The sequence below is a fragment of the Crinia signifera genome, chromosome 3, assembly GCF_055691185.1.
Source record: "Crinia signifera chromosome 3, ASM5569118v1, whole genome shotgun sequence".
Classification (NCBI taxonomy): Eukaryota; Metazoa; Chordata; class Amphibia; order Anura; family Myobatrachidae; genus Crinia; species Crinia signifera.
In genome coordinates this window covers 31,391,624-31,418,961 of record NC_139219.1, presented here as the reverse complement: position 1 = coordinate 31,418,961, position 27,338 = coordinate 31,391,624, and the positions used below count along the sequence as shown (strand labels likewise).

The window sequence follows — 27,338 nt, the reverse complement described above, 5'->3', positions numbered from 1 at the left end:
GGTAATCTTTATTATAGAAAAGTACAAACACAAGCTTTAATTGTACATAACATTTCTAACGCGTCATACACCCCATGTAAGCAGGGATAAGGCGCTGTGATTCCTGACAGGTCATGTGCGTACACACGGTGAGATTTTACTTTCTATTCGATCTGGGTCTGCGTCTGGATCTCGGTTGGTTACAGTGTCCACATTACATTTTGACTATGTAGTATAGATCTGTATACAGTCTTGCCTGCCAAGATTATCTTTCTATTCAATTTACACTACACGGGAGTGCGCATTCTACATTCGAACCTGCATTGAATGTAGAAAAACCATTAGATTTTCTATTCAATTTCGATTTTGCTTCCATAAGCAAAATCGAATAGAAAATAGTGCATATCTCACCGTGTGTGCCCTTAGTTGTGGTCGTTATGACGACTATGAAAAGTGGTGCATTCTGGGTAACATCTCTATCGACAGAACAGCAAATGGAGGAGTCCAGCTCTCTCTCGGGCCATCAGCTGCTTCAATATTTGTAGATTTCACAGTCTCTATTCCAAACCCTCGTAGTGAGGTCCCATGTCCCCCACACCTCACTGGAGGCGTCCAGCACAGTGGGGGCCTATTGGCTTCCACAGTTATGTTGCTTGAGGAAGGTCTTCATACGAGCTAAGGTGGCCTTCTTTTTCTTTTTCTCCAGCCTGCAGACCGCAGAGAAATAGGGGCTGCCTGAGAGAAGGAGACAAGACATTATGGTGGTGATAACCACATGCTGTGGTATGTGACCTCATACACAGGACGTGGTGGCCCAATGCTGCGTCATGTGACTACATACACCGAGAGACCCTTCTACAGAGCTCACAAAGTGTGATGATAACACATCTTGTGCCGAGTTACCTGGTCCCTGTAACATCCCAGCAGCCGCAGCCTTCCTCGTCGCCAGTTCCCCATGTTTCCAGTAATCCTTATGTGCCTGCAGCTTTTTGAAGTGGTATAAAGGCCACCAGCTCCTCCTGGACTCCCACAACTCCAGCACGCAGGCTTTACGCTCGCTGGGGAGACGAGAATAAAAATTGTTCGATTTTTTCACATTTTAAAACAGATCCAATTGATGCAAAAATGTTTGGTACTTGTGGATTATCACGGATCCCATCGCATGCCATATATAGTGACATGCGATTTTTGCAGTTTTTCACGGTATTTACAAAATCGCATGCGATTTTTAACAGAAAAGCATCCAAATGCATTGAAATTAGTATGAAACATGTTCAATGGCCCCCGAATGTCATTTTTGAGGCTGTACCACCCCCACTATCAACGCGAACCCGAAGCGTGGCGAGCGCAGCAAGCACGCGAGGGGCGGCGGTACGAGTCCTACGACCTTTTCATACCCCCACTATCCACGTCGGCGTGGAGTTCAGAATAGAAAGTGTGGTGAGCGCAGCGAGCCACCGAGCCCGAAGCGTGGTGAGCGCAGTGAGCCCCGCGAGGGGACGTGGACACCTGTGAAGCCCGCGAGGGGACGTGTATACCTGTGAAGGTATCCGGCTGCGCTCGCCACACTTTCTATTCTCAACTCCACGCCGACGTGGATAGTGGGGGTATGAAAAGGTCGTAGGACGCGCACCGCTGCGCTCGCCACGCTTCGGGTTCGCGTTGATAGTGGGGGTGGTACAGCCTCAAAAATGACATTTGGGGGCCATTGAACATGTCTCATACTAATTTCAATGCATTTGGATGCTTTTCTGTTAAAAATTGCATGCAATGCGATTTTTTCCCGTGCGATGGCCATCATGGGAGCCGTGATACTTCACAAGTACCAAATGTTTATATTTGGGGGGAAAAAAAGGCTAAAAAAACAAAACCATGCATTTACATCAGCAGTATGGGATTTAGCCAAATTATTCTCAGGAGTATTGTTTTTAGGCTTCAAAATGCTACATTTTGGGCCTAATTTAGCCCTGTTTGCTAGAGAAATTTGATCTAAAAATGGGCAAAACCGTGCTGCACTGCAGGTGAGGTAGATGTAACATGTGCAGAGAGTTACATTTGGGTGAGTTATTTTGTTTCTGTGCAGGGTAAATAATGGCTGCTTTATTTTTACACTGCAATTTAGATATCAGATTGAACACCTCCCACCCAAATCTAACTCTCTCTCTCTGCCCCACCTGCAGTGCAGCATGGTTTTGTCCTGCAACAGGTCTGAATTAAGCTGCTAATGTACAAAAGCAGAGACCACTTATGAAACATGACCGTAATGTCATCTGCCGCCACCTTTTCCTCTCCCCTTTCCTGTGACAGATAGAAGTGTTCTTGACAGTATCCAGTAATGGTGACTGTCCAAGCTGTCTGATTGATAATCGGGGGACGTGCCAACCAGCAGAGACGCCACATGTGGGCCTAGAGAATACCAGATTCCTCACCGGATTAGTGACACCATTGTGCAGGTCTTACATGGTATCTGTATGTAGTTACTCCCCTAGCTCTGAATCAAAGCTTCCAATCCATCACTAGCACATATGGTGCTCAGCAAAGGAATCCTGAGGAAGAGCTGGACAGCGCAGTAAATGTACAATTATAGATGATTAACAGGAAAACTTAAATAACAGACATGGCAAAGTTACCCACGGGAGATGCTCGACGGCGATTGAATCTCCCCCTCTGTGTTTGCATGTGTGAGAGAGAAAGATGTAGTTTCACTCACTGCAAACAGATGGCAGTGTTTCGTAGACACACAAACACACAATAGACATATACATGCATACACATATATAAATTATATATATATATATATATATATATATATATATATATATATATATATATATATATATATATATATACACACACACACACACACACACACACACATACATACATTATATAAGAGTAAATACACAAATATAAAATAAGTATTTAATAAAAACTTGCCCTAAGGGCATAACATACAGAGGAAAATGTTGTATTATGAACTCGATACAGTATTGGATATTTCAGATTTTCAATGTTTACAATCAATAGGTGAGTGTGCATGGCCCAATGTGTTTTGTCATTTCAACGACTTCATCGGGGGCGATAACAACGGTATGTCATTCATGCTATTTATACTATTCTGTCAAAATGTAGATCTCCTTTAGGGATTAAGGGACAATGATCCAATTAAGGTAGTTCCAAAAGTATTGGTAGATACCACCAAAGAAAGTTCCTCAAGGTACCTTTTGGGTGACTCAAATCAAACCGATGCTTTGTTAAATTTGCTCGATAACGGCAAACAGCAGCTCTGTGAGTAGGGATGTGCACTGCAGGAGTCCAAACTGGATTCCACCATCTATCTATCTACAGTATCTCTTATATATTTAGCCAGATCTGTCGCTCATCCCCTGTATATATCACGTTCCCGCCCAGCAGGATACACAAACCCGCCCCTCCAGGGAAAAGTGTTCTATGTGTATAACGTTCTACACACCCCACCCCCTTGACATCACCTCCCCCCGCCCAGCCAGGGCTACAGTACACACCCACCATCCACCATTACTCGACAGCCACCATCCACCATTACTCCCGCACCCCCCCCCTCCTCTGCCAGCAACCCCCCCACAGACACCCGCACCCCCCCCCCCCGTGATTCACAGGTCCCCCGCGACCCCCCCTCCCGCAATTCGAGGGACCCCAGCGACCCCCCCTCCCGGGATTCGGGGGCCCCCTTGACCCGCCCCTTCCCGCGATTCACGCACCCCCCCCCCCGTGACTTGCGGCACCCCCCCCCGCGCGATTCACGGACTCCCCTGACCCCCCCCCTCCCGCTATTCCCGGCACCCCCTCCCGCGATTTGCGGCCTCCCCGTGATTCACCACGCCCCCCCCCTCCCATGATTCGCAAACCCCCACGATTCACGGCACCCCTCCTGCTATTTGCGCCCTCCCCACGACCCCCCTCCCGCGATTCTAGCCCCCCCCCCCCCCCCCCGCTGCCCCTTCCGGAATTTGCGAACGCCCTCCCTCAATTCACGGCACCCCCCACGATTTGCGGCCCCCCTATCGCGATTCACGGACCCCCACGGCACCTACCGCGCGAATCGTGACACCCCCTCCCGCGATTTGCGGACCCCCCTCCCAGGATTCACGCCCCCCCCGCACCAACCCTCCCGCAATTAATGACCTCCCGCGATATGCGGCCTCCCCGTGATTCACCACGCCCCCCCCCCTCCCATGATTCGCAAACCCCCACGATTCACGGCACCCCCCCCCCTCCTGCTATTTGCGCCCTCCCCACGACCCCCCTCCAGCGATTCTAGCCCCCCCCCCCCCCCTGCTGCCCCTCCCGGAATTTGAGAACGCCCTCCCTCAATTCACGGCACCCCCCACGATTTGCGGCCCTCCTACCGCGATTCACGGACCCCCACGGCACCTACCGCGCGATTCGTGACACCCCCTCCTGCGATTTGCGGACCCCCCTCCCAGGATTCACGCCCCCCCGTCCCGCGGCACCCCCCGCACCAACCCTCCCGCAATTAATGACCTCCCGCGATTGCGGCCGATGTTGAATACTTTTGCCATCAATGTGGGAGGACCAGATGGTTTCCCTACATCAATTACAAAGGAGAACCCATCAAGTTTCACATTTTTTTAAGGCGCCGGGACATGGAGCATAGCTCCGCTCCCCCACACCTGGAAGTCCCGCCACCGAGTTCTGATTGATCCACAGCCTAGTCAGTCAGATATAATGGATGACCATCGATAACTACAACAATCGATGGTTATCCAAGTAATATGTTACTACTATCGATGGCAGGGTGCAAAATCGCCATCAATGCCAACCATCGATGGCGTCTGCACCAATGCCCATCCCTACTCTGCAACAGCCAAAAACCTTTACTACCCCTCATGCCCACACACCTCTATCACTGCCCTGCCTCCTGTTCTCTTGCCCCTTAACTTCCGCCAGTGGGAAGCCGCTCACCCTGTGTTGCCCACATTCCCCTATCATGCTTTACCACCCAGCCTCCTGCTCTCATGCACCCTAACTCCCACCCAGTAGGAGGAGACACTGACTCAGGGGCACCGTCCTGTACTCCTGTGCTGCCACGCTGGACCTTTAACCACTGGCAAAAGCTGCACAGTGTCCCCCACCCTCCTCTTTAGTCCCCCGTATGCCCACACACCCCTATCACTACCCAGCTTCCTGCTCTCCTGAACCATAACTTTCATCACTGGGGAGTCGCTGATGCTGTGTTGCCCACATACCCCTATCATGCCTCATAGCCCAGCCTCCTGCTCTCATGCACCCTAACTCCCACCCAGTAGGAGGAGACACTGACTCAGGGCCACCGTCCTGTACTCCTGTGATGCCACGTTGGACCCTCACCCACTGGCAGAAGCTGCACAGTGTCCCCCACCCTCCTCTTTAGTCCCCCTTATGCCCACACACCCCTATCACTACCCAGCCTCCTGTTTTCCTGTGTCGTGACCTCCGCCAGTGGGGAGCCCCTGACTCAAAAACACCCTACTATACTATTGCACACACACACCTAAACAACACGCACACACAGCCCCCCCCCCCCACACCCACAAATGTCACTGTACCCTCCACACTATCAATGTAAATCTTACTCTGTAACCGCTTTTTAATTAAACAAAACAATACACACCCCCTTCCACATCATATGCTCTCTATTTAACACATTTCACCTATAACTCAAGTTGCAATACAGGGCATCTTTCATACAATTCTAACCATCTTTCTCATATACAAATGTTCACAAATTAATGGGGCGCAGCCCCTTACGACGGTGTGAAGAGCGCCCATAGGGCGCGATGAATCACCTAGTCTATCTATATATAAAATACTCCTTTTACATCTAAAGGCCCCCATACACTATGCGATTTTGGGCCGATTTCATCCGATTTCAGCACTTTGTGCCGATAACCGGGTGAAATCGGCCCAAAATCGCAGGACTGTGACATCTGAACCGATCCGATGCGCGGTCCCGTGCGCATCGGATCAGGGAGGTCGGACGGTCAGTACATACGATCACGTCCGACCTCCCTGTTAGCTGGCGGCGCCGGTGAGTGCTGACCTGGGGGCGGTATGGTCAGCAGCAGGGCTCATCAGGGGGACGCCGGAGCGGGCAGCGGGTCCTGACGCTGTAACTAGCCGGCGGCGCCTGTGTGTGATGATCTGGCCGGGCGCTGTGATCATTCACATATATCATTCAGCAGCGCTGCGGGATCATCACACACAGGCGCCACCGGCTATTTACAGCTGCCCGCTCCGGCGTCCCCCTGATGAGCCCTGCTGCTGACCACACCGCCCCAAGGTCAGCACTCAGTACCCCCGCTGCCCGCCCCACTGCTGCCCCTGATCACCACCGGCCCCCATGCCCCTCACCGCCCGCCCCCTGCCCCTCACCGCCCGCTGCAGCTCTCCGTACATGTGATAAATTGTAAGCGATTTATCACATGTAAAATTTGGCTCATCAAGTGCCAAATTGTATGTGAGCCTCCCTGGGAGCTGCCGGGCGGCTCACAGTAGTATTGGGTCCGAACTGTCCTAAGGACAAGTCGGTCTAATGTATGGGGGCCTTTAGTGTGCATCACAAGAACATCACATTACTACTCTGTGCTGCTGGGGGACCCTGCTCTTCCCACTATATAACTCTCCTGCTGCCTCCATTACCCTCCTCACATCATGTCACTGCCCCTGTCACATGCCGCCCTGTCCTTACTGAGACATCACTCATCTCCTGATATGCTCTGTGCTGCTGGGGACCCTGCTCATTCCACTATATAAGTCTCAGCCTGTGGCTTCCTGCTGCCTCCATTCCCCTCCTACATCATGTCACTGCCCATACCACATGCAGCCCTGTCCTCACTAACATCACTCATCTCCTGATACACTCTGTGCTGCTGGGGACCCTGCTCCTCCCACTATATAAGTCTCAGCCTGTGGCTTCCTGCTGCCTCCATTCCCCTCCTACATCATGTCACTGCCCATACCACATGCAGCCCTGTCCTCACGGACACATCACTCATCTCCTGATCTACTCTGTGCTGCTGGGGACAGTAACTTGCCCCATTACCCTGGGACTATCAGCACATTGTGATTTTCCCCCTGACTACGGGACGCCTCCACACGTGGCACAGTGGCGTATTACAGCTTACGTGGCACAAGCACTTATGACAGTGTGTAATGGGCAGGTGTCGTACACAGCCAGGGCAGCAGGAACAATAAGGAATACAATATAAAAGGGCTGTGTAGCGTATGGCAGGCAGCATCACTGATTTTACAAGAAATGTGATAGATTCCTGGCCCAGGCCCCTTTCGAAATGATGCGACACATTTGGCACCATCCGTATAAGCTGCTGTAAATAGACAAATCCGTAGGACAACGCTAAGAGTTACTTTAAGAAAGAACACTCAATAAATAGAATCACGGGAACATTTGGCTGAGACATCAGGGGGCGAGTTAGCGTTGGGCGCGAAAGTGTGGATAGATTAAAAAATGTGAATCAAAGAGACACACAAGGGGGTATGACATACGGAACGCTGGTCCAGCCCACAGGAAGGTTTCCTTTTAGTGCACGGGATTTTTACAGGAAAAAAAAATAAATAAAAATGGCTGTTCTTACGTACGGCGGTCTGAGAGATGCCACTTACCGGCACAGACATTTTTTCAAGTTTTTCCCCAAATAGCGCCAGGCTTTCACGTTTTCCTTCCAACCAGAGTAGTCCAAGAGTTCTAGCAGAACTTGCAGAGCGAGCTTGTCATGCTCTTCTAGGTCTGTGAATATAGAAACGTCTCTTACAGACTGACAGGGCAGAAGTCATGGGGCTTATCTGACAAACACCTGCTCCAACAGTACACCAGACATGTCTCTTACAGACTGACAGGGCAGAAGTCATGGGGCTTATCTGACAGACACCTGCTCCAACAGTGCACCAGACATGTCTCCTACAGACTGACAGGGCACGAGTCGCAGGGCTTATCTGACAGACACCTGTACTAACATTACACCAGATAGATAGGCTTCTCTCGACTGACAGGGTGCAAGTCACGGTGCTTATCAGACAGACATCCGCACCAGAGTTACACCAGAAATGTCTCTCTTACAGACTGACAGGGCACAAGTCACGGTGCTTATCTGACAGACACCTGCACCAGAGTAATACCAGACATGTCTCTCTTACAGACTGACAGGGCGCAAGTTACGGTGCTCATCTGACAGACACCTGCACCAGAGTAAAAATGACCGCTTTAGGTCTATGAGGCAGCAATACCAACCACTACGCAACTGTGTTGTCCAAAAATTGTTTTTAGTTTAGCTACATGAAAAGGTTAAACTCGGAAGCAAATTAGCCCCTAAATGGCAATGAGGAGGGTGGCGGTGAGATATCAGAGAAGGGCACTCGTATATTAGTTACACAGAAACTCCTGATCATTGTCAGTCCCAACCTCAGGTGCCAAAGTCTTCCAAACGTGGGTTCCCACCAAGCCATAAATTAAGTTTGGCAAGACAAGGGGCCAGTGATCCGCAGCTGCTAAATAACCCCAACAATGGGGCCCAACCACAAGAAGACCCCCCCCCCCCCCAATTCTCCAATTCGAGTCCAGCTTCATATTAATTGGAGTTTGGACACTGAATTAATAAGGTGATGAAGGTGGCGGGAGCTGGGGCTGCCTTTATAGATAACTGCACAAATCAGCATTTCAGTTCCTCAGGAGTCTCACATAAGGTAGAGAATATGGGGGTTCCAGAAGAGCAGCCCACAAAGTTACTGTAAGTCAGGTGGCTGCTACTATGTTACATTTCCATCTGAAAACACACACACACACACACACACACACACACACACACACACACCTGGGAAAGTTATAATAGGGAACGTTGGATCCCAGATCTGTATCACTGGCTGAGAACTTCTACAGAATGCTGCAAGTGAATGAGGACAGGCAGCTGGCGGACTGATTTATAGCACTTTTCATTTTCCATTGGGGGAAAAAATATCGTTTTGCATCAGCCAGCTCATTGAGCAGGTTACATCTGCCACCTTGTGGTATGTAGCAGCATTGCACTCCAGAACATAGCACAGACAGCAGCCACACTTCATTATTTATTTAAATAGCACACACCTATGCCGCAGCACTTTACAGTGCGGAATACACAAACTCCGCAGAGTTATGGTGCCCATAAACGTATCCAATTTGGGCCAATGTCACCCAATCCTGACCGATCAGGCCGAAAAATCGTCCCAAATCGGATGTGTTTGACACCCGTACATCAAGTCGGACCCTATACATTAAACCTCCTGCAGGTTCAATTTTTCAGATTGGACCCATCGGTGGCACATCGCGGTGCGTTTCAGTACCAATGATGTGTTGGGTCCGAACAGTAGGGGTGTGTGCCAGCGGTGAAGCACCACTGACACGCACCTATGTGAAGGGGCGGGCAGCGTGGGGTCTGGGCTGCACCCCCACAGGGAGTGGGTACAGCGTTGCGGGCAGTCTGCAGTGTCCGGGAAGTCCAAACACTGCAGACAGCTGCAGCAGCAGAATTTGAAGAATTTTTTTTTTTCAAATTCTGCTGCCGCTGTCTGCAGTGTGTCCGCTCAGCACTTCCCAAACACTGCGGACTGCTCGCCACAATGCTGTACCCACACCCCCGGGCGCTCAGCGCAGCCCACGCTGCCATGCACTGACAATGGGAATGCTAAAACTGTGGCAAGGCATGCTGGGATGTGTAGTTTCACAACTCGCTGGAGAGCCACAGGTTGGCCTGGCCTGGTATATGGTCTGCGATCGAGTACATCCTGCCACTACTCACATATCTACTTATAAAACCATATAGTATTGCGAAGGACAGCAGTCCCACTAAGAGCTGCGATCGCTGGACTTCCCACTTACTACTTGGCAGCCTTTTATTACCGTAATGCTGCAGCATCTGGGGTGCAGAGAGGGAGCAGACCGAGTCCCTCCCCTGGCAGAATATGGAAACGCCATCTACAGATGGTGTTACCCACAGGCTCCATGCTTTAGAACACAACTGCCATATTTCAAACCCAGTCTGTAACATGACAGTTAGTAGCTGATTGGCTAGTACTTTATCTCTTTCCCTACTTTATATCTTCCAAGGCTTAGTACATAGACCCCTGTGTTGCGTAGAGTTTTTACCTGGCAACAGCTTATTACCATGTAGTGGTTTTCTGCATATTCCAACTAGATGATTCATTGCGTCCTACGGGCGCGCTGCACACAGTCGTAAGGGGCACCACCCCCTTATCCTGTGAATGTCTCTGTGCCCCCCACGCCCCCCTACTTCTTATTAATTCCACAAACGTATATCCAGAGTCTTCTGCGGAGTCCCTGCCCGGATCTCTGTCCGGATACCCGCTCCCCCCTGATGAGCACTGCAGCCTGTCCCTATGCATGTGCCAGAGTGGCGGGGCTGCAGCATAAAGCACTGGACGAGGTGCCTGGGCGTCCGCAGGTAGCGGGGCAGCAGCATGTACTATGTGTTCTGAGAGCCGCAGCCGGACATCCCCACACAGCAACACCCCCGAAGAGGTGAGAGGCTCATCTCCTACATACAGCCCAGATCTGTCACTCTGTGACTGTGTAACGCTGGGCGGAGTCAGAAAGCGACAGGTCTGTGCGCGGATAGGCTATTAGCCCCGATCTGTCACTCTTATAACTCCGCCCAGCGTTATACACATAGTCACAGAGTGACAGATCTGGGCTATTATATAGGAGATTGTCATTGTATAAATCATAAATTATGTAGGGTACAGCTCTGTCTTTGTGAAGAGTAAATGATTGCTGCATTAGCCACTAGTATCAGTAACCACTGCGTTATCATTTAGAACCCCCCTGCAAGAGGGCGTCGGTAGGGAGCCTGCAAGAGGGCGCCGGGTGATTTTTTTTTTTTTTACTTTTTCATACTTTACCGTTCCCAATCGAAGTCTACATGGATGGAAAAGTGTGCCAAGCACAGAGAGTCACATTGCTTGAAGCGAGTCATGCGAGGGGCCACGTACACTAACTAGGGGTCCATGTGCTGAAATCTACTAACTGACACCAAAACAACCAAACCTAAATATAACAACCTTTTGCCATCATCCTGGGCACTGTTGAACTAATATATATACACCACATTCTGTGAGGAAACCTGGAAATGTGCCAATGACCGCGGATCGCAGCGCGCATGCGCAAGGGTGGATAGCAAAATAAATTGCGGATGGATTGTAAGCACAATGCGGCCGGGGGTTACTAACAGGAAGCCGGTGTTTGGAGGGTGGTAACCGGACATTTTTAGGGGGCGTCCGAAAAAAAACGTAGGCATGCCCAGGCGTCTTAAGGGAGAGTCTGTGAAGTCAGCGCCAGCCTCAGCCTGCCGCAGTCGCACATGACCGGTAGGGTCACACTTAATTTGATGGTTCATGAATTGCGACTGGATTTGCGGGTGGATAGCGATCTGCAATATTTTCGCAATTCACTTGCAGATTTGCATGGGACGTTTCCTCTTTCTGTCTGGGCAGCGAAGATCTACTCAGTGATCCACAACTCTGCAGATCAGCGATCAGGTCGGAATCAGATCCAGAGTCTGGGAACCAGCGCATTGTAGAGTATTACACTGGGTAACAGCAGCCCATGGGCCGGATGCACAAAGCTTCAAAAGTGATAACATGGAGAGTGATAAACAGCCAGCCAATCAGCTCCTGCCTGACATTTTTCAAACACAGTCTGTGACATGGCAAATAGGAGCTGATTGGCTGGTGGTTTATCACTCTCCATTTTACCACTTTTGAAGCTTAGTGTGTCTGGCCCCATGTCCGGAGCACATGTACGGCAGGTCCGTAAGTCGCCATTATTACTGATACTTATGCGCAACAGGAAATGTGACTTACCAGAATTTGACAGGAGTTTGCTGTATTTCAGCATCAGCTTGTGCGATGGAACCATTAAGTGCAAAATCTGGAAAAGAAGCCAAATATTATATTTTCTTTTACATAAAAGAAAAACAAAATAATCAAAAACACAAAAAGAAACCACAAAGGACGGAACAGGATGTGCTGATTACAGTGCAGTAGGTACTTTACAGCGGGCAGGGCCTCTCACTGACACTGTACAGAAGAAACGGCATTTAAGGAGCAACAGATAAAGGTTAGTAACAATACCTATGTTATACTTGGTTACGGCATAGATGATAGACAATGTCTAGGTCGACAGTTAATGTCGACCATTAATGTTGACAGTGACTAGGTCAACACTGAAAAAGGGTCTACATAACTTAGATCGACACTGTTAAAAGGGCGACATAAGCAAGGTAGACAATCAAAAGTTCAACATGAGTATTTTATGTTTTTGGAGTCTATGTAATAGTACGTCGCCATGGACACTGTACATATGTACCGCGTCCCCTCACATGGGTGGCCATACTGCGCTTGGCACACTATTATATTCTCACTCTATACCCACTTGGACAGTAAAGTATGAAAAACCATTACATTTTTTTTTTAAATCATGAAAAAATCATGTCGACTTTTTGTCTGTCGACCTTGCCTATGTCGACCATAAGCTTGTGTCAAACTTTTGGTAGTGTTGACCTAGTCACTGTCGACCATAAGTGGTTGACTTAGTGACTGGTGACCAAGACATTGTCTATCCACTGACTGCATATTTGCATTTCCCTCCTTGCTGGTGCCAGCGGTGTGGAGCCCAAAGGCTATATCCAGATTACCACCACCGCACCCAGATCTGCCCCTTCATGCCAGCAAACGACATAAAAGGCTGCATGTAATAGTTACCCTCCAAGTACAGACATCCCACCCTGCGGGTGACCGGAGAACCCAGCTGCCAGCTCTTCACAGGTAAGTAACCGCGGAGATGGCAGGGAGTCAGCAGACTCTGACAAATACACAAATACACGAGAGTCCCAAGGCTTGGCTAGTCTGGGCCACCATGATGTCACTATGGTAACGGGACATGAGGACTTGGCGTATACCAGCTGGAGCTGCTAATACGATGGTGACCGGTCACAATGGACACCTCTGTGGGCCTAGTCCACAAGTAGAATGCTGGAACTGATGGCCATACAGTTGTAGAAGCGGTACTTGTGGAGTATCACGGCTCCCATCGTATGGCATCGTATGGCATCGTATGCCATATGTAGTGGCATACGATGAGATGCGATTTTTACCGATTTTTGAGCATTTTTGGTCAAAAATCGTATGCCATCGCATCGGATGCCATACGATGGCATCCGATGCGATGGCATACGTTTTTGATCTTAAATGCATTAAAATTAGTATGAAACATGTTAATTGGCCCCCAACTGTTATTTTTCACTGTGTACCAACGCCAACCCGAAGCGTGGTGAGCGCAGCGAGCCCGCGAGGGGCGGCGGTACGCGTCCTACGACCTTTTCATACCCCCACTATCCACGTCGGCGTGGAGTTGAGAATATAAAGCGTGGCGAGCGCAGCGAGCCCCGCGAGGGGACGCGGATACCTGTGAAGCCCGCGAGGGGACGCGTATAGCTGTGAAGGTATCCGCGTCCGCTCGCCACGCTGCGGGCTCGCTGCGCTCGCCACACTTTCTATTTTCAACTCCACGCCGACGTGGATAGTGGGGGTATGAAAAGGTCGTAGGACGCGTACCGCCGCCGCTCGCCACGCTTCGGGTTGACGTTGATAGTGGGGGTGGTACACTATGAAAAATGGCATTTGGGGGCATTTCACATGTTTACTACACATTTCAATGCATTTTGATGCATTTCAGTGCAAAATCGGGTGCGATCGCATCGCATGCGATTTGATCGTATGCGATGCGATTTTTTATCATACGATCAAGGTCGTGGGAGCCGTGATACTCCACAAGTACCGTAGAAGCTTCCCACAGTCCAGGGAAATAACAGAGAACCACTGGACAAAAATACAGAAAGCGTGACCGAACGTTTCCTCAGAGTAGGGATCGAGAACCCAATCCCACTGGTATCACTATGGCACCTTCAGACCCCGATTCCAGCACCGCACAGCCGCCAATACTACGCAAAGCTTCCCTGCAGATATCATCTGGTCGCCATCGTGGTCCATACACGCAATGATTCCACTTAGCCACAAAGAAACTAATGCAGCTGGAGAGCCCCATACACTGCAGAGCACATGGCTAGCACAGAGGTCCTTGCAGAGGGTGAAGTATACAGGCTCCTGGATCCTGCATCCTACGCCCCGCATCCCCAGTGTCCCCCAGCAAGACGCAGCAGAACATGTATCTCACTTACTCGCAGAACCTTTATGAGCTGGTCATCCGAAGCCTTGTTCCTCAGCAAGAACTCATACAGGTACACATGGGCATTGGGGTTTGGAGGGTTCTTATTGTTGTATGTATAATCCATTAACACGCTCTCCGCCTGCTGCAGATCTCCGGACGACTCGAGAAGCTACAACACAGAACAGGGAGGATTCCACCAGTTACTGGTCACGTCACCCATATGCAAGTCCATAATGCAGGGATAAAGAAAATTTGGTCTGCCAGCTATTTGTTAAACTACACATCCCAGCTTGCCCTGCTACAGTTTTGCTATTTGTCCATGCTAAAACTGTTGCAGGGATGTGTAGTTCAACCACAGCTTGAGGGCTGAGCCCTGATATATTGGTATAAGGATATTCAGGTTTGACTGAGGCAGCTGTAGTCCATTAGATTTAAGTCTGCCTTCCAAGTATGCATATCCTTAACACCTGGCGCAGCATGGCAGAATGGAAGGAGTATTACTGCCACACGGCACCGATATCACCTCTCAACAAAGGAACGGGGAACATGGCAATCAGACAGATAGGTATCATTTATATCTACATTGTATACTTAGGCCACAGTCCCATCTTACATCTACGTAGCTGAGAATGAACGGGTCCCATACTCCGGGGAACCGAGTGATCTCCTTGAAGGAGAAGCTGGCTTGTCTGAAGGAGTTGCAAACGTCCTGGCTCTGGGATGACTGGGACGTGTAATCCATACCTGGAAGACAATGGCTTATACTTATGTAGTGTTCAAAACCTGTGCAGTTCCTCTTTCCTGCCTGGGGTGTCGCTTTCTGCTGCTTTTAGCACATTGTGGTCTGTATTTCAGAGCTGATATACAGATCAGTCTGTGCTAGAAGCACCACTACAGGTAGGAAAGAGGAACTGCACAGGTTTTGAAGGGTGCAGGGTGCTAGAGTGAACACAATTAAATACACATGTCCAATACATACGCAGGAAAAAATGATCAGGCAATTACCCTCCTGAGCGATTGCGGAGACCTTGTTCTGCCAGGCCCGGTGGTCCAATATTCCCCTGTAGGCTTGGATCAGCTTCAGCAGCTTGTCCTGGGAGATGGAGAGGTGTCCGAACCTCCAGCTCTCGGCAACAGAGAGGATTCTATACGCTTCATCTGTGTGACCGTTACACAGCAGGAAATACACCTGCTCTAGGGTGATCTGCAACACACACAGGTAACAACGCAGGGACATTACACAGCAGGAAATACACCTGCTCCAGGGGGATCTGCAACACACACCAGGTGACAACGCAGGGACATTACACAGCAGGAAATACACCCGCTCCAGGGTGATCTGTAACACACACCAGGCAACAACGCAGGGACATTACACAGCAGGAAACACACCCGTTCCAGGGTGATCTGTAACACACCAGGCAACAACGCAGGGACGTTACACAGCAGGAAATACACCCGTTCCAGGGAGATCTGTAACACACACCAGGCAACAACACAGGGACATTACACAGCAGGAAACACACCCGTTCCAGGGGGATCTGCAACACACACACCAGGTAACAACACAGGGACGTTACACAGCAGGAAATACACCTGCTCCAGGGGGATCTGCAACACACACCAGGTGACAACGCAGGGACGTTACACAGCAGGAAATACACCCGCTCCAGGGAGATCTACAACACACCAGGTAACAACACAGGGACATTACACAGCAGGAAATACACCCGCTCCAGGGGGATCTGCAACACACACACCAGGTAACAACGCAGGGATGTTACACAGCAGGAAATACACCCGCTCCAGGGTGATCTGCAACACACACCAGGCAACAACACAGGGACGTTACACAGCAGGAAATACACCCGCTCCAGGGTGATTTGCAGCCCACACACACCAGGTAACAACGCAGGGACATTACACAGCAGGAAATACACCCGCTCCAGGGTGATCTGTAACACACACCAGGCAACAACGCAGGGACATTACACAGCAGGAAACACACCCGTTCCAGGGTGATCTGTAACACACCAGGCAACAACGCAGGGACGTTACACAGCAGGAAATACACCCGTTCCAGGGAGATCTGTAACACACACCAGGCAACAACACAGGGACATTACACAGCAGGAAATACATCCGATCAAGGGGGATCTTCAACACACACCAGGTAACAACACAGGGACATTACACAGCTGGAAATACACCCACTCCAGGGGGATCTGTAACACACAATGGGGGCGGCATGCGTTCAGCGCGCTGACGTTAACTTGCTCTCTGGGCTGCAAAGCTGCTAGCGAGTAGGTCAGAATTGGGCCCTTAATTCTTAAAAATATTCGGCATCTATACATTGAAAAGTCAGATTGTTTGTTAGGAAAGTGGCTGAGGTTATTTGGCAGATATAAAGGCCGTACGTAATGAAGGAAAGCAGCTTTGCCAGCACAAGGGGAAAACTTTGGGCGTGTAGTAATTACACATCCAGAAAATGCAGGAACTCAATAATGCGTATCCTGGATAAACAATATAATCTCTGAGAACACAAAAAGAATCCACAGATGACGTAACCACCCTAGATTAGGTCACTTGCCCCTGTGCGTTGGCTTAGTCACTTATGTGGGAGCAACGAAAAGGCAGGTACATAGACAAGTGAGGGAATGGGGTGAATTGAAGATGGCAGATGGGGTTAACAACGCGCTACACGTACAGTCACAGCTATTACAGCACAGATGTCCACCTGCCACAATCACACAGCTCTCTGCTACTTGGTTGTGGAAATCGTAACATTTAACACGTTATCTGTATAATCTAGTGGACGCCGTGAAACATCCAGCACCGAACCACCCGGCCCCTCACCTGGAGATAGTTCTTCACGCCAATATTCTTCATGGTTTCCTGGAATAAGGTGATGTCTTCAGGTGTTCCGCCCGGGTGATTTAATAGGATCTCGCACCCAAGACGCCAAATGACCTGTGAACGTGAATGGTGCAATGAATACAGAAACCTTTTTGTACAATGAAACAAAGGAACTTTATTATTTGTGTTTTACAAAACTTTCTGCAAGTTGAAGACTATATCCCAGGGGCGGCTCCAAAGTAATACATACACGCCAACCGGTATGTCTGGGAAGATGGCACCCCCAAGGCATTAAGGGGTGTATTTACCAAGCCTTGGATTGAGATACTGTGCATGGAGATAAAAGTACCAATCGGCTCCTAACTGTCATGTTACAGTCTGCGTTTACATGTCAAATTGTTCCTGAGTGAGGCCACTGAACGGATGACCGATGTATTTAGGCCCTTATTCAGATCTGATCGCATTTTTGTTCTGAAAATGGGCAAAACCGTCTGCACTGCAGGTGGGGCAGATGTAACATGTGCAGAGAGTTACATTTGGGTGGGGTGTGTTGAAACTGAAATCTAAAAATTGCAGTGTAAAAATAAAGCAGTCAGTATTTACCCTGCACAGAAACAAAATAAGTCACACAAATCTAACTCTCTCTATACATGTTACATCTGCCCCACCTGCAGTGCACATGGTTTTGCCCATTTTGAGAACAAATTCGTACTGTGATCAGATCTGAATAAGGGCCCCACATCAGTCATCCTGTGAGCCCAAGACACAGGTCGATATAGTGCGTACCCGTCATTGGGGCAGATGTATTAAACCTGGCGAAGAGATAAACTGGAGAAAAAGTGGAAGGAGTTAACGCACCAGCCAATCAACTTCCAACTGTCATATTTCAAACACTGCTGATTGGCTGGTGGGTTATCTCCTTCCACTTTAATTCTTCGCCAGGCTTAATACATCTGCCCCATTATGCTCAAATAAATTTTAATTTACAAGGTAGCAGGTGGAAGTAGGTTAATCTGCAGGATACTGTAAGGAGCTGGGTGCTGACTAAAGCAGCAATCTTCAGTTTTTGGCTCCTGGAATTCTTCCAGCCCTTGTACAAAGTGTAATTATATCCGTGATGTCGTCTAGCTCAGTGCAGCAGAACATAACAGGGACCTGATTAAAATTTCAGTCTGCAGAACGTTAATGTACACAGACAACTGTTCCTGTCCTGTCACATCGCAGTCTGTAGCTGCACACGCGCTCAGGTTTGCTAAGACATGACACATCAGGGCTGCAAACAAAGGTTACAGATCCATTGTGTATTCAAAATAATCAGCGAGTGCGGAAAACCAGATTTGCATTAAGTGATCTTTATTCTTACAGCTGCGTTGCAGCTAGGACAGATGCAAAATAGGTGTGTATCCCACCTATGGATTCCCAATCGCTCCTAAGTGTCTAGAGTGGTTTACTTGCAAAAGCCACTGTAAATAGGCCCATAATGGTGACACCTGATTTTCAGTTAAATCCCTACAATTTCCATTGGTGTCATTTCAACTTCATCGTTACATAAATAGGAGTGGATTTATTATGATCACATATAGGAGACACCACACCTTTGTAGGAGATAAAGTGGAGATATTACCCATGGCAACCACAGACTGTGCTAGACACTTGACAAGCTGATTGGTTCTCGGCAACGTTTCATAGATCTCCGCTGTAATTTGGAATTGGTGTTGAATATTTAATTTCGATAACATAAGATGTGACGTATTTCCGTCAGGGCTCCATAGCACCTTATGCCACCCCCCACCCCCCCTTCCCCCACCAACACACACCTCTTGCAGATTGCGGATCGACCAGGTTTAGGTCAACAATACCATGGTGGACGACGGCGTCTAGACAGTGGCGCCAGATCGAAGCAGGTAAAAGATCGACAGGAACGTGGTCAAAAGTAGCAAAGTCGAAAAAGTGGGGTTTTTTTTGGTGCCGGTACTTTACTACCCAAGTGGACAGAGTTAGATTACAATAGTGTGCCGGAAGCATGGCGAGCCCAGCAAGGGGACACTTTGCACATATACAGTGTCCGCAGGGGACCAACCCCCCCAAATAAAAACACGAAAAACTTGTATCAACCTTGCTACCGTTGATCTTTGCATCAATCTAGCGTCACTGTCTATCTAAACACGGTCAGCCAAGTTAAGACCTCTAACCTTCTTTGGGTGCCATCTAGTGGCTGTTGTCACCCACACTTCCCGTGTAGAGGTGAGGAACAGTTAGGGGAAAGCGTGAGATGTTGCGAATAGCAACTATTCAGATTCAAGATGTTATTCCCTAGAAGGTGCTAGATAGAATGATAAATGATAGAGTAGAATCTGAGGGTTATTATGGGCCACATCTCTCCATTCCAAAAACTCACACATTACAAAATATAGGTGGGTATTCAATTAATGCAGATTTTGTGGAAAGGTAAAAAATTTGAAGTGCCGGAAAAAACAACAACACGTGGATGTAGGTGCATTAGCTACTTGCTGGGTATTTGTTTTGCCCGTTTTTAAATCATTGTTCAACCCCCCAAAAAAGGATGAAAAGGCATGGGTGAAAAAGGATTAAAAAACAGACGAGAACATCTGAAATCATCTTAACATCTGAAATTGAATACTCACGAATAGGTGAAAAGAGGACTCATCTTAGTCAAAAAAATTGGGACTAATTGAATACACCCTTAGGGCTGTTTCACACTGTCCGGCTCCTGCCGGACGGGAAATTACCGCACGGCTTAAAAGCCGTGCCGCCCCTACAGTGTGTGATGGACAGCTCTATGTCCATTCACACTGGACGGTCACGGCGCGGCCGCCGGATCTTACCACTGCAGTGTCCGGCTGCCGTGCCGTGGCTGTCCCGTTCTGCCCATTCAGTGTGGTGTGGAAGGCAATGGGCACCTTCACACACCACGGACAGGGGCGTAACTATAGCACCGCAGCCCCCGCGACCGCGGGGGGGCGCTATGCATGTGTGGGCGCCGGGGGCTGCAGTGCTATAGTTACATTACACCCCGCCGCCCGCCGCACCATCCCCAGTCTTTACCTGTACAGGTGGGGGGGACGCTGCGAGGCGGCTGGGGGGACGGACGCTGCGGGGGACACAGCTGCGGCAATTACTTACAGCTGAGCCGGGCAGGGGGAGCCGGGAGCTGTCTGACTCTGTACTGATGAAGAAAAAAAAAGCCCATACAATGAATGGGCAGCCTGTGATTGGCTGCTGAGCGCTCTCTCAGCCAATTGCTGACTGGCTGAGAGAGCGCTCAGCCAATCACAGGCTGCCCATTCATTGTATGGGCTTTTTTTTTTTCTTCCGTAATGACTGTGAGAGCTCCCGGCTCCCCCTGCCCGGCTCAGCTGTAAGTAATTGCCGCCTCTGTGTCCCCCGCAGCGTCCGTCCCCCGCAGCGTCCGTCCCCCCAGCCGCATTGACGGCTACCAGGGGGAGCGGCGGGTGAGTGGCTGGGCGCCCTCCCTTTAACGGCGGGGGGGCGCCCAAAATGACGTTACGCCACTGACCACGGAAATTACCGGATAATTACGCCCGCCCCCATGTGACGAGTAGGGCGGGCGTACACCCCGTCAGACTGGAAATGCCAGTCAAACTGTTTGGACCCACCCCCATGTGACGAGGGGGCGGGGCCACAGGATCTCCAAACCGGACCATGTGAAAGGTCCAGAAATCCGGCTAAAAGGCGGACAAAGTGGGTCCGGCTTTTTTCCGTCCGGTCAAAACCGGAGTGTGTGAAACCAGCCTTAGCCTTTTCTTATTAAAGGATGTAAAATAAATCAGGTCAAAGCCTAATAAAGATTAATGATGTTAGAAAGCATTAGAACATAATAAAGGTAATACATTCTCTTTTTTTTTTTTCAATAAAGCATTAAATGGTTTTTTTTTTTTTTTTAGGTGTTTTCATCCCCCAAAACCGCTTCAGTGCATTCATCATTCCTGGTGGATGTGTGCAGATCTCAGGATCATTTTCTGACCAGTTATAACAATTTTGGGTACTTATGTAGTAGACGGGCGCCCAATTTGCATACGTATGGTAACTTAGGAAAATCGCATCGCATGGGCCATTTTAAGGGCCATGCAATGCGATTTTCCTATGTAATTTATTCACTGCTCTGTTAGCCCCCGGGGATCGCATCGCATCTCCCTCAAAATCGCATTGCGATTTTATAGGGTGTACGATGCCATTACATTAGCTATACAATAATATCATTGTATGACATACAATGAGGTTTTAGGCACCCCCCCCCCCCCCCACTATCCACGCCACCACGAGGGGCGGTGGGCCGCATCCTCCGACCTTTTCATACCCCCACTATCCACGTCGGTGTGGAGTTGATTTTATATAGTGTGGCGAGCGCAGGGAGCCCGAAGCGTGGCGAACGCAGATTACTTGACATGTATTCCGCGTCTGCTCGCCATGCTTCGTGCTCGCCACCTATATAAAATCAACTCCACGCTGACATGGATAGTGGGGGAATGAAAAGGTCGGAGGACGCGTTCCGCCGCCGCTCGCCACGCTTCGGGGTGGCGTGGATAGTGGGGTGGGGGTGCCTAAAACCTTCTTGTATGTCATACAATGATATTACTCTATATCTAATGTAATGGCATTGTACACCCTATAAAATCGCATGCGATTTTGCGGGAGGTGAGATGCGATGCGATCCCCCGGGGCTAAGATAGCAGTGAATGAATTACATAGGAAAATCACATCGCACGGCCCTTAAAATGGCCCATGCGATGCGATTTTCCTACGCAGAATAGCCCACTAAGCAAATTGCTCTACTACATAAGTACCCAATTTTGTAACACAAAAGTAAGCTGTGGCAAGATAACGGCAGTAACAAGCCGCTAGGTGATGGGAAACATCAGAAATCAGCTACAACTGCCCATCAAGTCTGAAGGCCGTACTCTGGATGATATCACATAAAAAAACAAATGAAAATAAACTGTATTTCCAGCACTTTTACATTATCATTTTGAATAGCATCTACCCTGTTTTGTTATACTTTCAAATTTTGGAGATGTTTTTATTTATTTATTTCTTATTAGGCTTTATTATATACCCAAATACTGATACCGGTTCACCACCTGAGGGGGGGGGGGCACATGCACCACAGACTTTACACGGACGACAAACCAGCAATTTACGTAAGCGCAGTCACCTCTGCGGCCTTTATGTATTTTTTGTTGTTGCGATTATTGAGGTTCTGGGTGAAGCTGGAGAAGAGCATGGCGGCCCGATCCCATTGCTGCTCCGCCATGGCCTTATGTGTGAGCTGCAGACACAGCTCAGCCGTCAGGATAGAATCCCAGCGCTTTATAGCTGTAGAAACGGAAAAATAAAACACAGCTAAGATTAATATAGCGTGCATTAACTGGCAAATGGCTTCATCTATAGGCGTCTTATTACATTACTTACTAATGAGACAGAAAACAGCTGGTGATATACCCACATCTAGTGCCCTTGGTCCCTACACACTCATGGTATTCTGCAGGCAGTGAGGCTCCTGATGAATGAAGAGGCTGCATTCTCCTAATCAGTGACATCACAATGGCACTGCAGCCCAAGCGGTGGTTTGGGAGAGCCGGCATTGTGGGTGCGCACGATCTCTGCAGATACCAAATGGTTTGGTATGGAATGTGCTAAAAATGTGCCTCCAAAAATGTCCGCCGCCTTGAAGGAGACAGATACTAGAGGTCCTACTGGGTAGCGTAAAGCACTACCTGACCATGGGTCTTCAAACTGTGGCCCTCCAGAAGCTGTGAAACTACAAATGCCGGCATGCCTTGTCACAGTTTTGCTATAAGGGAGTGTTAAAACAACATCTGGAGGGCCACAGTTTGAAGACCCATGCTGTAGACCACTGGCAACGAGCATGAAACCCCTGGAAACAAGCATTGAGTTAAAAAATTATAATAAATTTAAGGGAGGTGGGGGTGTGGTGAGGCAGATTTTTTATTCTTTTTAGCCAGAGGTGGCGCAAAATTTCTAATTACGTCACTGCTCCTAATTCTGGCTTTAGCCTAAGATAGTGGTTCCCAACCTTGGTCCCCAACTACCCCCAACAGGTCATGTTTTTCAGGTCTCCACACAGAATAAGAATTTAAATAATTAGTTCTACCTGTGTCTGTGAAAATGGAGTGTGCCTGCCTAGTAACCTGGAAAACCTGAACTGTTGGGGGTACTTAAAGACTGAGGGCCTTATTCTAGTTCACTCTTTCTAACAAAATCCTTCTTAGATGGACAAAACCATGTGCACTGCAGGTAGGGCAGATGTAAAATGTGCAGAGAGAATTAGATTTGGGTGAGTTATTTTGTTTCTGTGCAGGGAAAATACTGACTGCTTTATTTTTACACTGCAATATAGATCTCACTTTGAAGTAAAACCCCACCCAAATCTAACTCTCTCTGCACAAGTAACATCTGCCCCACCTGCAGTGCACATGGTTTTGTCCATCTAAGAAGGATTTTTGTCAGAGAGTGAACTAGAATAAGGTTGGAAAGAAAAGCTGCCTGCACTCTATGCACATGGAAGGGTCACTAGAAAAACACAATAGTCCTATATAATTTGTAGGGTCAGAAAACGTGAGTTACATTTATGTGACCGTCTCCATGGAAGACTTATCCCAGGATCTATGTCCGGACCCCGCATCGGCTCATCCTCGTCGCTGCTCTGATCCAGACTTGTGTCCGACTCTGCTGTACGGGAAATAAAATAATACAGTTTATCGAATAGTCATTAATAACCAGTCACCTGCATCAATTAAAGACGTTTCACATTGTGATAGAAGGATTTTACATCAGTACTTGTGACAATTTGGTATCTGTATGGATCAAACACAATGTCTAGACCAGTGTTAAGGTACCCACAGATGCTACAATTGTACTGTGCTATGCGTTTTTGACTGTACAATGGTTCTATACAATTTTTCTTCCAGCTTGCTATGAGATGTGCACTTGGATGCATGTGATGAACCCATGTTTATAATGTTAAATTTCAGATGTAGTCTAAAAAGTATGTGCAGCACGTACTTTTTTAGACATACAATATCGGGCTCCCGGGAACATAAACACCATCCAATAATTGTACATAAGATGCAATTTGTGTTTAAAAAGTACAAAACGCATTCGATAATTGTCGCGTCTGTGGGCACCTTTAGCCAACTCCAGTCCTCGAGAGCTACCAACAGTTCCCGTTTTCTAGGTCACCTAGCTGGGACACAGGTGTATTCATTACTCACTGACACATTATAAGTGATCCACAGGTGGAGCTAATTACTTCACTTGTGATGAGACATGGAAAACGTTAACTGTTGGTAGCTCTCGAGGACTGGAGCTGGCTACTTCTGGTCTAGACAGACACTCAATAGGCAACAAAAAATATAAAAAGAAATCAACGTGGCAATGGTTGACAAAAAGATCAACATGAGTTTTTCTTGATTTTTCCAATTTGGGGTGAGACTTAAGGTGCCCATAGACGGTCCGTTCCCGGACCGTTCGTTCTGTACTATGAGATGCGCGCTCCCGCGCATCTCATCGTACGGTACAAAAAGTATGTGCTGCACATACTTTTTGTACTAGGTACACATCGCATCGGATCGCAGTGCATGCACAAGGCATGCACTAGGGATGCGATGCGTGCTAATTAAGTGCCGAACGGATCCGTTAAACGGACAGTGTATGGCCACCTTTAGCAAGACGAGCTCCTTCTAAGGTTAGTTACTATGTTTTCCTGTATACATTTATATAATATTTATAAAGTACCATTTAGCCCATGGTTTGTAACACTGTAGAGAGTACTTTTTTTTAGGTGCTGCAGACCCCTTATGGCACCACTGTGTAGATCGTCAGTTAAGGGATCGACTACACTTGGTCAAAGGCATCTAGTTAGATGCTTAAAAAAAGTCTACATCATCTAGACCAGTGGTAGCCAACCCTAGCCCTCGAGAGCTACCAACAGTGCACATTTTACAGACAACCTAGCTGCTGCACAGCTGCAATCATTAATCACTGACACATTTTAAAAGATACACAGATGGAGCTAATTAGCTCACTTGTGATTCTGTGAGGAGACCTGCAAAACATGCACTGTTGGTAGCTCTTGAGGACTAGGGTTGGCTACCCCAGATCTAGAACAACAGTGACTGACGGTAGTTAAACCCAAGTAGTAGATAGACAGACACAAAGCCAACAGTCACCACAAGTTCTTCATGTTGTGTTTGGCGCAGCCCAACTTGGTTCATACTTTTCGATCAAAGTGGACATAGTTAGACTCATCGTGCCCGAAGCATGGCGAGGGCACAGAGGGGACATCGTGCACATAAAGTGTGTCCAGGGGGACCTGTGACATGCGGCACCAAAGAAAACATGAAAAACTCTTGTCGATGTGGTGTCTGTCAGCCTCATGTCAGTCAATCTACCACTTGGGTCTAATTCCCGACACCATTGATTTAGACAGCGGCAATTAACTATCCCATAACCCAAACCTCCCAACATGACCCTCTCCAGGAGGGACACATTGCTCTGCCCCTGGACTTCCCTGGTAATGTAGGATTGCCATCACCTGTGGTGAAACGCCTTTCTTATCAATTACCTAGCTCACCACAGGTCATGGCAATCCTACATTACCAGGGAAGTCCAGGCGAAGAGCAATGTGTCCTTCCTGGAGAGGGTCATGTTGGGAGGTATGCATAAACCAAAGCACATGCTGCCCTCAGAGGTTCACAAACATGCCTCAGCTGCTAGACAGGCAGACATAACAAAAGGCTAAAAAGTAATTATTATAATTAATATATACTATGACACTATCTATACTGAGCTACTGCAAATAACACTATATACCGCCCTCACCCATCATAAAATCTGCGGGAGAGACTCTGGAGACGGCTGCTAAATTCTAGCATATGAGGCCGCGGCCATCTTGTGGTTGGCAGGAACGTAGCTCGTCACTAGCTCATGGAACCAGGCAGCTCTCGGAGAACACGATAGGCTGATCTGTTACATTGTATTCGCTGACGGAAACAGCAGCTGAGAGATGTCACAAAGCATGCTGGGAGCTGTAGTTTTAATCCTTCTTTAAGTACACTGCATACAGGAACAAGTACAGTTATTTATTTAGTTTAACTGGGTGCAATAATTAATCCTTGTGATGACATCTGAGGTATCACTGTATATTGTGCCCCTGCAGCTGTTGATGCAGGTTGTAGTGATACAACAGGTGGAGTGGATCTGGTTGCCCTTAATCTGCTGTTTATCTGAAATGTACTAAATGATGAAATTCACTTTTGAAAAAGCTATCTTTAAATATACATAAATAATAATGCAAAAAAATAGTAATAATGAATAATAATAGAAAATAATTTACAATCCCTGAAAGGGGAATAACCTAAATGTGGGTGACAGTGGTCAGACTGGGCTGTCGTGCGTAGGCTGGGTGGCATATAGTACCATTGGCCTATCTATATTGGGAGCAGAGCACAGAAGGAAGCCAAGAAATTCAAGAAGGAAAGAGCGAGTAAATAAGGGCCAGTGGAGCTAGGTGGCCTAGCCGGGGTTAGGGGAGCATGCAGATCCCAGCACAGCTCCCTTCCTGCAGTGAGCACTAGGAATGGAGCTAGGCCGCCTGGCTGCGGTTAGGGTGCACTGTGCATGCAGATCCCAGCAGTGAGCACTAGGAATGGAGCTAGGCGGGCGGCCTGGCTGGGGTTAGGGTGCATCGTGCATGCAGATCCCAGCAGTGAGCACTAGGAGTGGAGCTAGGCGGCCTGGCTGGGTTCAGGGTTGCACCGTGCATGCAGATCCCAGTACAGCTCCCTTCATCTCCCCCTGCAGTGAGCAGCACTGGGACTGGAGCTAGGCGGCCTGGCCGGGGTAAGGGTGCACCGTGCATGCCTCCAGTCCACTCCAGGCAGTACAGTACATGCAGATCCCTAAACTCCCGGCTTCCAGTTCCTCCTCTCTCCTGCATAGTCTCCTCCTCCACCACATCCTCCTTGCTGTGCTGTCTCCTGCTGACGTGTCTGCTGCTGCTCATGCTCCCTCTCTCCCTCCTCCTCCTATTCCCATGCCCAGGACATGGCTGCAGCCGCCGGACCCCTTATCTACCTCTTGCTGCTCCTGTCCCATCTGCCCCCCAGCAGCACAGCCCAGGACCGGAGGTTCTCCGAGAGCAAGCGCTGCGCTGACCCGGAGTGTAGCA

At 48.6% G+C, this 27,338-nt stretch overlaps 2 protein-coding genes across 4 annotated transcripts in view; one reads left to right on the top strand and one right to left on the bottom strand.

The window, feature by feature from the left end:
- Positions 1 to 27,184, bottom strand: TAF1A (TATA-box binding protein associated factor, RNA polymerase I subunit A). 2 transcript variants are annotated; one of them, XM_083175597.1, is made up of 12 exons: positions 27,064 to 27,184; positions 25,991 to 27,031; positions 23,735 to 23,839; positions 22,302 to 22,462; positions 17,108 to 17,221; positions 15,257 to 15,455; positions 14,865 to 14,995; positions 14,262 to 14,420; positions 11,887 to 11,953; positions 7,642 to 7,765; positions 883 to 1,037; positions 1 to 714 (listed from the first exon to the last, which is right to left on the bottom strand). In XM_083175597.1, the coding sequence occupies exons 2-12, from the start codon at positions 25,995 to 25,997 to the stop codon at positions 608 to 610; spliced, it is 1,329 nt and encodes a 442-aa protein (XP_083031723.1). In that variant the 5' UTR covers positions 25,998 to 27,031; positions 27,064 to 27,184; the 3' UTR covers positions 1 to 607. The 2 variants fall into 2 exon arrangements, with proteins under 2 accessions (XP_083031723.1, XP_083031724.1); XM_083175598.1 differs by having other exon boundaries at positions 23,735 to 23,836; positions 25,991 to 27,142.
- MIA3 (MIA SH3 domain ER export factor 3) overlaps positions 27,107 to 27,338 on the top strand; it is a 78,033-nt gene continuing 77,801 nt past the window's right edge. Inside the window, exon 1 of one of the 2 annotated variants that reach the window (XM_083175595.1) lies at positions 27,107 to 27,338. In XM_083175595.1, the coding sequence (XP_083031721.1) occupies positions 27,215 to 27,338 (124 nt within the window). In that variant the 5' untranslated portion in view covers positions 27,107 to 27,214. The other variant, XM_083175596.1, reaches the window with a different exon arrangement.